The sequence below is a fragment of the Cyanistes caeruleus genome, chromosome 6 (assembly GCF_971803275.1).
Source record: "Cyanistes caeruleus chromosome 6, bCyaCae1.hap1.1, whole genome shotgun sequence".
Taxonomy (NCBI): Eukaryota; Metazoa; Chordata; class Aves; order Passeriformes; family Paridae; genus Cyanistes; species Cyanistes caeruleus.
The window spans coordinates 31,927,956-31,940,261 of NC_141706.1; the positions used below are offsets into that span (position 1 = coordinate 31,927,956).

The 12,306-nt window shown below is 44.8% G+C and overlaps 1 protein-coding gene across 10 annotated transcripts in view; it reads left to right on the forward strand.

The window, feature by feature from the left end:
• The window catches only part of MGA (MAX dimerization protein MGA), a 60,689-nt gene extending 56,088 nt beyond the window's left edge, over positions 1 to 4,601 (forward strand). For all 10 annotated transcript variants that reach the window (XM_086894227.1, XM_086894233.1, XM_086894228.1 and 7 more), the window contains one exon: positions 52 to 4,601. In XM_086894227.1, the coding sequence (XP_086750353.1) occupies positions 52 to 1,352 (1,301 nt within the window). In that variant the 3' untranslated portion in view covers positions 1,353 to 4,601. The remainder of the gene's footprint in view (positions 1 to 51) is intronic.
• Positions 4,602 to 12,306: the final 7,705 nt, after the last annotated feature.

A 12,306-nucleotide genomic window follows, 5' to 3' on the forward strand; every position in this document is an offset into this window, starting at 1 on the left:
CCTCACAGTTAACACATATCCTGATGGATGCTGCTTTGTGTGGTTTTGCAGAAAGCGAAGATTCATTCATGATGCCAAAGATTGTTAATGTAACATCACTGGCTGCGGAAGCAGGCATGAATCTAAACCTGAACCGAAACAAAAACTCTAATGCAACAGCAGCTGCGGGCAGTCCAGCTTCTGAGCAATCCTTGGCTGTAGCACCCCTTGAAACTACCAATAGTGGCAACATCCTTTCAGAAGAAAAAGCCAAACCAGGTCTGGGAGACAGTGGCGGAGATGGAAGAAATACCACAGGTCCAACAAAAGTTTTCTTTGAAAATAAAGATGCCCTTCCACAACTCTGGAACATATCACGTACAAAGGAACCTCCAGAGTCGTTCAGCAAAAAGCTCTGCATTGGTGAGTTTGTAGGAAACCAAGCCAGGAGGAAAGATGGTGATTCTGGAGGGGAAAGATTAAAATCCAAAGAATTATCATTCCGCAAGCTGCAGATCAAAGATTCCAGGATAGAAATGGAATTGAGGAAAGTAGCGTCGGCAATGGAGGAAGCAGACCTGGATACAAGTGAGATACTGAGCAGCATTGAGGAGAGTGATGACACTGATGAAACCCTCACTTCTCTGCTCAATGAAATCGCCTTCCTCAACCAGCAGCTGAATGACGATGCCTCAGCCATGTCAGAGCTGCCTGGTGCCCTCAGCTCAGATTTCTCTCATAAAGATGCAGAAGCCTGTCGAGGAACAGCCAGTGATCTCTCCACTGCAGATGGCTCTTCCTTCCAGTTTGGCCATTTGGGAAGCAGTTTCAAGGACCTTTCTGAAGTTCCAGAGAGTGGTGGCTCTTTAAGCCCCCTTCTGCTGCACCTGGAAGATGATGACCTTAGTGATGGGGACAAGAACTCCGGGGAACCTTCATCTGAAACAGATGTCTTAAAGATAGTGATAGGTACTGAAATGAAGAATCCACTTTCCAATCTGTCTGTAACCAGTGGTGGGAATGGCAAAACAGTAACAACCTTGTCAGATGCTGCTAGTGTGACTCCACCAGTTTTGCAGATGAAGACTAATCCAGAAGCCAGTAATGCTGACGCGTCATGGAGGCCCATGCCCAAGCTGGCACCACTTGGTTTAAAAGTGGCAAGTCTGCCAGTGGACTCAGAAGGGCAGAGTAATAAAGTGATGCCCTTACTGGCACCTGTAGTTGCAAAACTGGCACCTAGTGGGGCAAAAAATTCATTACCTGCAACTCTTCAAGAAGGACAGGATAACAAAGTAATGCCCACATTAGCACCTGTGGTTGCAAAGTTGAATACTACTGGGACCTTGCCTTCAAATTCAGCAGGCAAATAAGTGCAGATATTTTTTTATCAGACTGGAACAGAGATCTAGAGCAGTGTGAGCCAGTGTCATTGTTCAGCAGCCTCCTTTGTCTGCAATACTTGTTTTCTGTATAGCATCAGCACTGTGTTCATCTGAGGGGCAGGCCCCAAATTGTCAAATAAGTGTTAGGAAACTTTAAGCATGTTGATGTATTTTTACCTCACTGTTGTATTCTGGGTGTTCTCCTTCCCCTTCTCAAGACAGCAGAGACGATCTATAACCATTGCTGGGCACATGGTATCCTTCCAAAATTGGGTTCTTCACAGAAATAGTTTGTCAAGGGACTGAGAAACTGAGGCTGTTGAAAGGAGATTTTTTTTTTTCTCTCCCCAGTAGGGAGGCAGCTGTCTTGTTGGGGGAAAAAATATGGATTATTTGTTTTTGTACCAGGCAAATTATCTATGCAGAAATGGCATTGTTCACATTTGCTTGTTTTAATATTTGAAGAATATGATAAATATGCAGAAATCAGGTTGTAGTTACTCTCAAAGTTGATACCTAGAGCAGCAGAAGGGAAATCTGAGACTGAGATCTCAGATTCAGCAGAGGGCTGAAGTGAAAAGGCTTTTTCTTTGGTGCTAGATAGTTCTCTAGCAGAAACTTTCTAAGAGCTTATGCTTATGCAGAAAATTTTAATAAACATTTATAGCTCTCACTGCTTGTGGAAGAAAAATACATTTCCCAATGTAATTAGAAGGAGGACAGTATGTTAACTTTAATAATACTGTCCTCACTCTCACCTTCTGGCCCCACACAAATACTTCCCCCTTTGATGCTTAGGAAATCTGTAATGAAAAATTGCAGAGAGTTGAAAGAAAATGTGGGCACCCTATTGCTACATCTTTAAATACATTGCTGAAGTAGCTCAAGTGTTCTCCCAGGTCCTGTTTTCTTTCCTTCTGTCATTCTTCAAGGTGTATGTGGTGGCTGGGAATGTTAATACCAGGTATTGCTTTGTGAAAACGCAGAATGCTTTCAGGAGTCTTGTAGCCTGGCGTAAGTGAGCGAGGTGTACATGTGAATGTAAATATGAAAATATGTGTATAGCTTTCCAAACCTTTCATTTCTTTATAAATTCAGGAAAGGTACTCAGAGGTTTCTCACTGCATTTGCACAAGCTGTGTATAGCAAAAAAGTCAACAAAAATGCTCATTACCAGGGAAATAGGGCAGTATTGAATCACAAGATGTATTTTTTATTCTTCTCTGCCACTGCTTACTCAATAACCTGTAGGTGTTCTTCACTGTTCAGCTGTTGAACTGTGAGGGGCCTGCAGACTGTAAAGATATTTATATTTTTGTACACAATTTCTGTTTTCATAGTTTTCTTGACAAATGAAGTTTTCAGCCTCGGAGAGATGATTTGTTAATGAGTGTATACACAATCTTTTCCTATCAAGTTTGTAAATATAAGTTACGGTGCGCTTGGGGGGCTTCTTAACTGCTCCAAAAAGGTAAAAAATGTTGCCGTGAAAATTGAAACTTACACAGAACTTCAATGGTGCATTTTTTTTTATGTTTAGGAATGTAATTCCATGTCTTAACTGTTCCAGCAACAGCAGCTGGGATTACCTTCTGCCCTCCAAATTCCCCATCTTTGGTGATGCAGTAACCCAGGAATTTCATCCTTCCAGCACTGAGGTTGTGCAGGTGTTGCGAGTGATGTTCTTCCACAGTGAGGGAGCAGTGTCTGTACAACCATCTGCCCTGTTCAGTACGCTGCATCTTCTGGATCCCTGTCTAGGTTAGATCCATCAGGGAATAGACATACCTTGGGTGTTTCCTCATCTTTTTATTACTTATATTATGCCACAGAGGAGAGAAGCCCTTCAAGCTTAGTGTGTGTAAAGTTACTCCAGAGACTACATAAAAAAGATTTTTCACTTGGCCATTCTAAACAGTGTGTTTAAAAGTAGTTTCAAACAACTCTCTATTGCCTTTTGCATATTTACTATTGTAGTATTTCATGCAAGTCTCATATTAGTGATTCAGAAAAGAGAGTTTAGGTCATTGTGAGAGTCCTGCAGGGTCTTACAGTTGTTACTGCCTTAGGAAATGGGATTTACAATCCCAGTAAGTACTTAGACAAACATTGCTTATTATTAAGGATTTTAACCTTATTTTAAACTAGTAGAAATCTGGAGTAACTAAATTATTTTACTAGTACTATATCAGACTTAAATTATTATTCTACCTGGGAATCTGGTTCTGAGCATTTCCAATAGGCTGAAGCTGCTTATTTTTTAACTTGTGGCCATTTGTTTTGCCAATAGATTTCATTCCTCCTGTGCAAGAAACAGCAACAAGACTTGTGCTGTCATTACTTTTAAATTCCTAATTTAATTAATGCCTAACAACTAGCCCTTGTTTCTGCACCTCACTTTTTTATGGTTCCAAACAGCCAATTTTAATTAGCACACACAGAACTGTGTGCTCTCTGTGGGACAGAGAAGTCGGTAACATGATAACTGATCATGTATGATCTAAAAGAAATGCTGTATTTTTGAGGATGTTCTGTTTATTATCTGGTAGCATAAAATTTCTGGATGTGAATTTACTGTTTGGCACTGGGCAGTAAAAGAATTTTACTGCAGTAAAAATGTAAAGATGTCAAGATGACAGCAAAACCTTTTGGTCCCTAAATGTTATTAGTAAGTTAACTAAGAACAGTCCCCCCAGTCTGGCTGTAAAAGGCGGCATTTGGTGTGGTTCCAAGATCTTTGATGGGTTCTACCAGCCAACAAAGCATGTTTGAAATGCTCGTGGGTTTTGCCCGTTTCACTGTCTCATGTCTGCAGCACAATATTTTGCTGTGAATTTAAATGCTGACTCTTTGCTCTTCCCTTAATCTCCCAAACATTTAAAAAATTACATATGCTGTCATTTGAGGCAATAATCATAGAATATGACACCTAATGAGAAGATTCTGGAAACAGGAGAACCAAGGAAACCCCTGCCAGGCGCACGCTCTCGCTTGACCAAGAGACCTGGAGATTTTCTTTGTTTTTTTACACATCTGTAAATAGACTGGAATGTTTTTAAGAATATAATGAAATGTCAGATTTAGCTTTTTTCCTTTTATATATTAAAATATATCTTTCCCTCTTTTTTGCTTTTGAAAAATTGATATTTTTGTAGAAATCTAACAGTACAAGACTCTTAACTGTATGTGAGAGACAAAGTGTAAAACTAAAATAAACCAATCAAGGTCAACTAGAAACTGGCTTTGCAAGTTTGTTACAGGGAGAGAGAGGGAGCAGAAATGACATGGTGGGCTCTTGGTGACACCTGGCATTGGACCTGAGAACGTGGTATGCTCTGAGGCGGAAGTTTTGGCAGCGCAGGCATTTGGGTTTTGGTTCAAGTGATCAGACAACTCAGAGATTTCTCCCTTTAGTCTTAGCAGTATGCAGGAAATGTCATCGCTTGTGAGAGGGGATTGTGACTTGCTGAGTGCAGAAAAGGCACCAAAGGGATTTTATTTTCTACGACATGTATCCTGAGCAGGAAGCCAGGGGGGGTTAACATTTGGTCATGGCACAAAATGAAAAAAAACCTGAGGTCTGAGAGATTAATCCCCCAGAAAAGTCTTCTCCAGTCCGTACCCCAAGCCTGGGTCTATCCTTTGTTTCTTTTAGAGGAGTTGAACAGGAGGGCTGTCCTATGAGAACAGGTTTGCAGATCTGCCTTCAAGTGAAGTGTCAGAGGAGAAGGAGGCTTTTTAAAAAGAAAGAGATAAGATTCTCATAACAAGTAGCTGTCTATGGCTTCCAAGTGCAGTAGATGGAAGATAACATAGTTGCAAATGTGTGGGGGTTCTTTTGTTTGGTTTTTTGTTTGGTGGTTGGTTGATCAGTTGATTGGAGGTTTTTTGGTGTTGGGGGTTTTTTTATGGTTTTTGTTAGTTTGGTTTTGGTTTGGTTTCAGTGGTTTTTTTGTGGGGTTTTTTTTGAGTTTTTTGGTGGTATTTTTTTTCTTTGTCATATAGTACATTTCTGCAAATGAGAAGTTAGCCTTACAGACCTGAGAAAATGCAAGAAAATACAATGAAGAGAACAAGTACACATGAGGGTAAGAAATTGACTGGAGAAGACATGTCACAGAATTTATTTTTATTTAAAGAGGAATATCCAAGCTCACAGGAAAGAATTGATAAAAATGGTCAATAGTCAACATATTTTTTTAAATTTCTCATTAAACCCTTCAGCAAGGCCTCATCCTATTACTCCTTATTTTAAGGGCTAAAGTTACTTCTTGGAATAGAAAGAACTATAAGCATGAAGTATATCCAGTCAGGCTTGCAATGGAAAGAACTTTCCAACAGAGGCCAACAATCTGCTGGGGATCTGTGTTTTTCAGCATTATTCATCATGTTCATGGAGATGCAGATGTTGGTACAAATAAACTGTTTACAATGAAGAGTTTCAGGGTGCCTGTGCAGTAACTGATGCTACAGCCAAATTTGAGACTGTAAATGCAATCCAAAACTCTGCAGGACCAGTTTGTCTATAATTGGCAATGAATGGAATCTAAATTAATAACTGTCATTTGGGGTCATGGTAGTGGAGGAATTGTAATGCCATTTGTTGTCACTTGAGCTCATTGCCTCATCTATTTGCCCTTTCAAATGCTGCTGCAGACCAAGAAGGCATCATTACACCACGGTGTACTTGGCTGTTCCTGATCATTTGGATTTTGTGTTGCCTCAGCTCGCACTTCAGTTGTCCGTCTTGTGTCTCTTGGGAGTTGGAGGCATCTGACAGGTGAGAAGCTCTTCTGGAGGTGTCCCTCTCTTCATTCTGTTAATAGAGTTCAACCCCTAGAAGGATTTAGTCTCCACTTCTCTGGGTCTTTCCTGAAGAGGAAACCCTCAGTATGTCCTCCTGACCAGCTGCCTGGGCCTCGCAGTGTAGTGCAGCTTTTCAAACAGCTGGAAAGACCTTTGCCCTGGTCTTCCCATGACCTCCTGCACGCTCCTCAGCACAAGCACATCCAGATGCCAGGAAGGCCTTTGGGACCTATGGCTGTGTCTGTCTGACCCAATTATGCATCCAGCCCAGCAGCCTGGGGTGTCTGACCTGTGCTGATGTGTTTGGGAATGACTCCACTGTCCCTTGCTTTGGTGGGGCCACTCTCTGTGACAGCACAAAGACCTCTCCTTGCTTTAATGGTGGAACTTAGCTGGTTCATCTTGCTCTTGTGAGAGTTCCCTGATTTTTGCAGGGCTGTTAGCATACAGGACTGAGGTTCCTTGAGGTTACAGCTGTTGGTCCTGGCTCTCCAATGTAAAGTGATGCTGGAGATGAGAGTGGAGGGACTTGAACCTGAAGGCAGCATTTTGCCTTGCTGTCTCAGCTCTCAGCATGGGAGTAGCTGCCAGCAAACCAGGGTCCCTGCCTGTAAGGCGTGGATGTGATGGGGGGTTATCAAGGGGCAGTCACAGCTGCGTGGGTATGAGCAGATGGGCTGCTGTGCTGTAAGAGCAGGGCTCAGTCTCCACCAGCCTGCTGGGACCAGCTCCGAGGAGGAAGAGACAGGCTTTCCTGCTGCCTTTGACTCCCTTTCCCATCCCTGCCGAGCGCAGGGCTCCCTGCCTGCTCCCTGTAGTTCCCCTGTGTGGCGCAGAGCGGTGCCCCTGGCAAGTGCCGCAGCACGCTGTGCCTCGTGGGCTGAAACCAGGCAATTAAATAGCAGCTAAAAAAAGATACACAGACATAAGCTGCATGCCATTTTTAGCGGCTTTCAGCACCGATTAACTCCTTAGGCAACAGCTGTATGAAACAGCCTGCCCAGCTCTTCCTGGTCTGTCCCTCTGGCCAAACCCCAGGCCTGCTGGGGCAGGGCTGTGGCTGCCCCCAACAGAGCAGCAAGACGTGCGGGTGCACAGCTCTTCCCTGGCTTCTTCAGGGCACAAAGTTTCTGGTCTGTAGGCTCATGTGGGTCTGCAGAGCTTACATGAGCAATGGGCTCCAGTTTGGAGCTGAGGCTACTGAGCACTGCAAGGATATAAAACTCTTCATGCTTCTGAGGTGCCACTGGATCTGGAAAATAGACTTTTGACCCCTGGACTTCGGGATCCAGTGATCTGTGATTATTCTTAGACAAAAAATGTAACATAACCCCAGTGTTAATACCAATCATCTTCAAAAAAAGAGGCCAGAGTTTGTTTTTTAAATTGTGCTGGACCAAATCTACATAAAAAACCTAAAGGGAGGATGAGTGCATGACACAAGCTTGCTGGTTTATGGAACAGCACAGTGTGTTTTCCACCCATGAGGATGGGATGACTGATGACCCCACCCCCCCTCTGGACCTTCTGCAGAGTGAAAGTATGATCAGGACTTGTTTGATTTGTGGCAGCAGCTTGACTGTTCTGTTTAAAAAGAAGCCCATTAGCAGGACAATAAGAGCTTTACAGGTGTTTTTAGGACAGTGCACCACTGTCTGCTGAAGGCTGTTGCCGCAGCACGTGCCACTGTAGCCTCCGTTCCAGTGCCTGGCCAGGATTTCCTGCAGCAGTGAGAGGAGAAGGGTGGGTCTGCACTGGAGCTGACTCAGTAGTATGGCAAAAGCAACTGGGGAAGCTGCTGCCAGCTCTTGCACCACCCATCCCTTGCTGCCTTCACAGTGCCCTCTGTGCCAGACCCTCTTGCAGCAGCTGCATGAGAGAGAGGAGCACCTGCTCTTGGCCTGAGGGGCAGGTGCTCCTCTTTCTCCTCTTCTTCCACCAGTCCTTCTGCCTGCCTGGGGCTGGATCTCTGAGCCCCATCCTCTGTGTAAGAAAAAGGAGCTTAGACCCTGCTGCTTCCCGCCCTGCTCCCTGGCCCATCATGACACACACACCAGCACCTCAAAGCCCAGGCCTGTGGCTACATTCGCCTTCTGGCACCAAGTCAGCTGCTAAGCACAGCATGTGCTGGGTTTTCTCTTCTGAGGAGCAGCAGTGTCAATCCCTCTGCTCTCTTCTGCTTCCCTCTGGCTGGCTCTGCCCTCTGCATGGCTGAGGGCTTGCTGGCTGTACTCTTTTATTCACAAAACACGTTCCAGCCTAAGGTGTCCTAAAACAGCAATTCTTGAATTTTTGAAAAATAGAAATTTTTTAAGGGATCCTGGAATTCCTTGCTGAGTTTCTTTTCTCCTTAAGGAAAAACCTCAGTGGAGACAAGGTGTCTGGTTTCTTCTGGTGTCCAATGAAGGCTGGAGCTGTTTGTGTAAACAGCAGCTAAAGGTGCCTCTTCCTGCAGGAGCTGTTGCTTGGCACGGGTGAAGCTGCGCTGTCCTCAGCCACGAGCCCTTGGTCCCCGTGGCCCCCCATGGGGGCACAGCTCTTGATAAGAAGCTGTCTGTCCCAGCCTAAGGCTGAGGCACAGGCAGTGCTGAGCTTTGAAAAGGTGTGAGCTAATGTTGTGCCTTATTTCAGAGATGTGCTGAACCTGGATGTTACTATAAAACATTATGTAGCTAGAGTAAAACGTGATTTGATCAGCTCTAGTTCTAGGAGTAATGTCTGCAGTTCTACGAGTAGTGTCTGCATTGTAATCCTAGATTACAATGGCTACTCGGTTTTTAAAAATGGCTCAAGACCTGCAGCTCATGACTGCTTTTGCAAAGCTTTGAATTGCTTCCTTAGCTTTTGAATGGCAAAAAAATCCTGCCCCACAAATGTTTTGTGTCTCTGACAAGTGGGGCAATCAACTTGAACTGGGAGGCTTAGTCTTCAGGAAAAAAATGTTAATAAATGGCTCCCACCAGGCGAACTGAACTGATGGCAGCCACAGTGGGAATTGTTACTACTGTGCTCCAGCCTAGACAAGGCCTCATTGTCTGGCTTTGATGGGGAAAATGTCCAGTTTTTCAAAGTTTGCTGAGCAAGGGAGAAAATAATTATATTGCAGATCAGCTTACAAGGGGCACATTCATGTTTGAAAGAAAAGTTGATTTTCATAGGGTGAGGAAGGAAAGCATAACTGCCAAAGGAAAAAGCCAGCAGCGTTGGTGACCTACTAAAATTGCCTCAAGTCAGAAGTTATTCCTGGCTGAAGGTGAGTCCCAGGGGGCTGGATCCTTGACTGTGGCTGAGAGGCAGAAGCATGCAGGAGACCAAGCAGCCCCCTGCCTCTGAAGGTGCTCTGTGCTGCCTGCACCCGGGTGCGAGGTGGACGTGGCGGAGAGCAGGGCCCTTGTGTGGCTGGACACAGAGCTGCTGCTGCTGCAGCTGCGGCTCCTCAGGCCCCAGCGCTCTCGTGTCTCCAAGCTCCCCCACAGACAGAAGCTGCGGTAGCAGAGTCCCACAGCCCTGCTACCACTCCCGGGTGTGTGACCGGCCACAGCAGCACCACTGCCTTGAATCTGCCCAACTCCCAGCTTTCAACTCCTGGGTACCACAGCTGAGATTTCATTTGCTGTATTTGAACAAAACATGGGAAGCGTTTCACTTCATGTGCTTCTATTTAGGAAGACCACAGGGCAAATGGTGAAGGAATACGCTTTACAGCACTGGGCTGGCTGTGCTGAGCCACATGCAGCTGGCCCTGGCTGCTGACTGTCTGCCTCCCACGGGCACTGGGAGTATCTGCTGAAGCCATTTTGGTTGTCACCCCAAGGGGGAGGATGTAATTATCTTCTTTTTGCAAGATTGCATGTAATTTTCTCTTCACTATCTTAGAAAAAAAAGAAAATTGAAACAGAAGCAGAAATGAACTGTGCAACAAGCTGATAACCTATTAATTCTTTCATTAGATTGAAAGCAAAGCTCCAAAGAATATAGTGCTATATATCCTGAGGGGTTTGTGAACATTTCTCTCAAGGAAGCGTGCGCTCTTCTCTTTGCAGGAAGCTGCAACACCAGCAGAAACCCAGTTTGTTGTCATGGCAATGTCAGTAGTTGCCTTCTCTGTATGCTGAATCATAGGCACTCATAGGATCATAGGAAAATTCACACAGGAGAGGCCCTCTGGAGATCTGTAATCCAGCCTCCTGTCCAGGGTACGGGCAGCCATGAGATCAAATCAGGCTGGTCAGGTCTTTCTTCCTACAGGACTTAAAAACCTCAAGGGATGGAGAAAGTGCTTCTTCCTGGCCAACATTTCTAGGCTGTTGCTACCAGCCTTCTAGCATTCCTAATTCTAGTCATTCTGAGAATAATGTTTGGGTTTGCTGTGACTTTGGTATTTAGTCACCATGTTTTCCTTTTTTCACCACCGTGAGAGTGTGATCTGGCTATACTTTCATATTTCCCTCTCAGTCAGTCATCCAGCCAGATGACTAATGGGCTGTGTGCAGTTTTCTTGTATTTGACATTTGTTTTCTGCTCACATTGGCACTGCTTAAGGAAAGCATCCCTAGTCAGACCTGTATTTGCACCTTAGCAATGGGAACAAATGCATCTGTCAATACAAGTTAAATGTGCACTTGAGTGCTCTTCAGATAGACTTGCACACAAAAGTTGCCATTAATCCCAGTCCTTCCTATTTTTGTCATCTATGTAAAGTGTGCTGGACTAAAGAAAGGCAAGAGTGTGTGTTTGTGTGTGTCCTTGTCCCGAAGGGCACCCACTTGCCAACTCTCTTTTAACAGGATTGTTTCACGAGTTTTGTGTTTCACTCTCCTCCTGCTGGTATCGTATTCAGTATACCACGTCCTGTCCAAGGATCAACTGCTGTCCAAGGTTTGTCTTGTTTAATTGAATTATGGTTGCCATGGGGAGTGGAAAGTTCAGATTTCATTCTGCATGGTGAATTTTGCAAGCCAGGGTATATTACAGAGAAAGGGGGAAACCTGGATCTCAAAGTCTGTGTCAAGGAGAAAGAGGTTAAATGGAGGCGATTTTAAAAGGGGTTTATGGTAATATGTTGCTCTAGGTCCCAAGGAAATTAAGTTAGAGTTGGGCACAAAATTTAGGCTTATTGGAAAACCCCAGTTCCACAACCAATTGTCACAGCTCTTGTTGTGCCTATCTCCATGTCTCCCTGCTTGCTGGACAGAGTCTGCTCTGGGACCGGGTTGTGCTTTCCCTCTGACACCGACTGAAGTCCTCGCAGAGTCTTTCTAGAGAAGCAATTCTGAGCAAAGGGGCTGACACTGACTGCATACTCCTAGGTAGGATACTGGCAACATGTCAGGAAAACTACAAATAGATGCAGTGCCAGCATTTCTGGTATTTGGTTTCCAAACAGCATGACATGTAGTTTGCATTTCATTCCCTGTGCCTTCCTCCAGCATCTCTGAGGGGAGAGGATGGAGCTTGGTGTTCAGGGATGCCACAGTGCTAAGCCCTTTTCTGCAGGCTCTGTGGCAATCCCTGTGGGCCTTGGTACTGACCTCTGTGCCAACCTGACATATGGGCCCTGACACAGCCCTGCCGGCAGGATGGGAACACAGAGATGGACACGCCAGTGGGAAGCAGCAGAACATCTCTGTGGGAAGCTCTGGAACACAACAGGAAGTTTTGGGAAAAGCTCTCTTGCGAGGTTTTGTTTTGTTGTTTACTTTTGTCTTTTAAGGATGTGAAAGGAAAAAAAAGTAGTGCAAATAAAGGAAACGTTCGTGAGGTGTTCCCTTCCAAGCAGGAGTTCATGGGAACAGATGGGAAAACTGAGGCAAAAAGTAGTGCCTGAAACCCGTCCAGCTGAGTATTGCCCAACAGCATGAGAGATTGAGTGGGGTAGCTTCCATGCTCTGTTGCATTTGATTTTCCAGCATTCACACTTCAGACCTCATGGGAAGGGCAGGGTTGTGACTTGAGAGGAAATTCAGAACATCATCACTGTGCTAAGTGTGACTGTGGGAGGCAAAGTGAGCAGCTGTGAAAACTGATACAAATGGGTGGGTTTCATGGCTTGCAATATAACACTTTGACATCACTTGCTATCAGAGGGACTTCCGTATTTGCCTGCTCACTTACAACCTTGCTCTAGTTAGCTTAA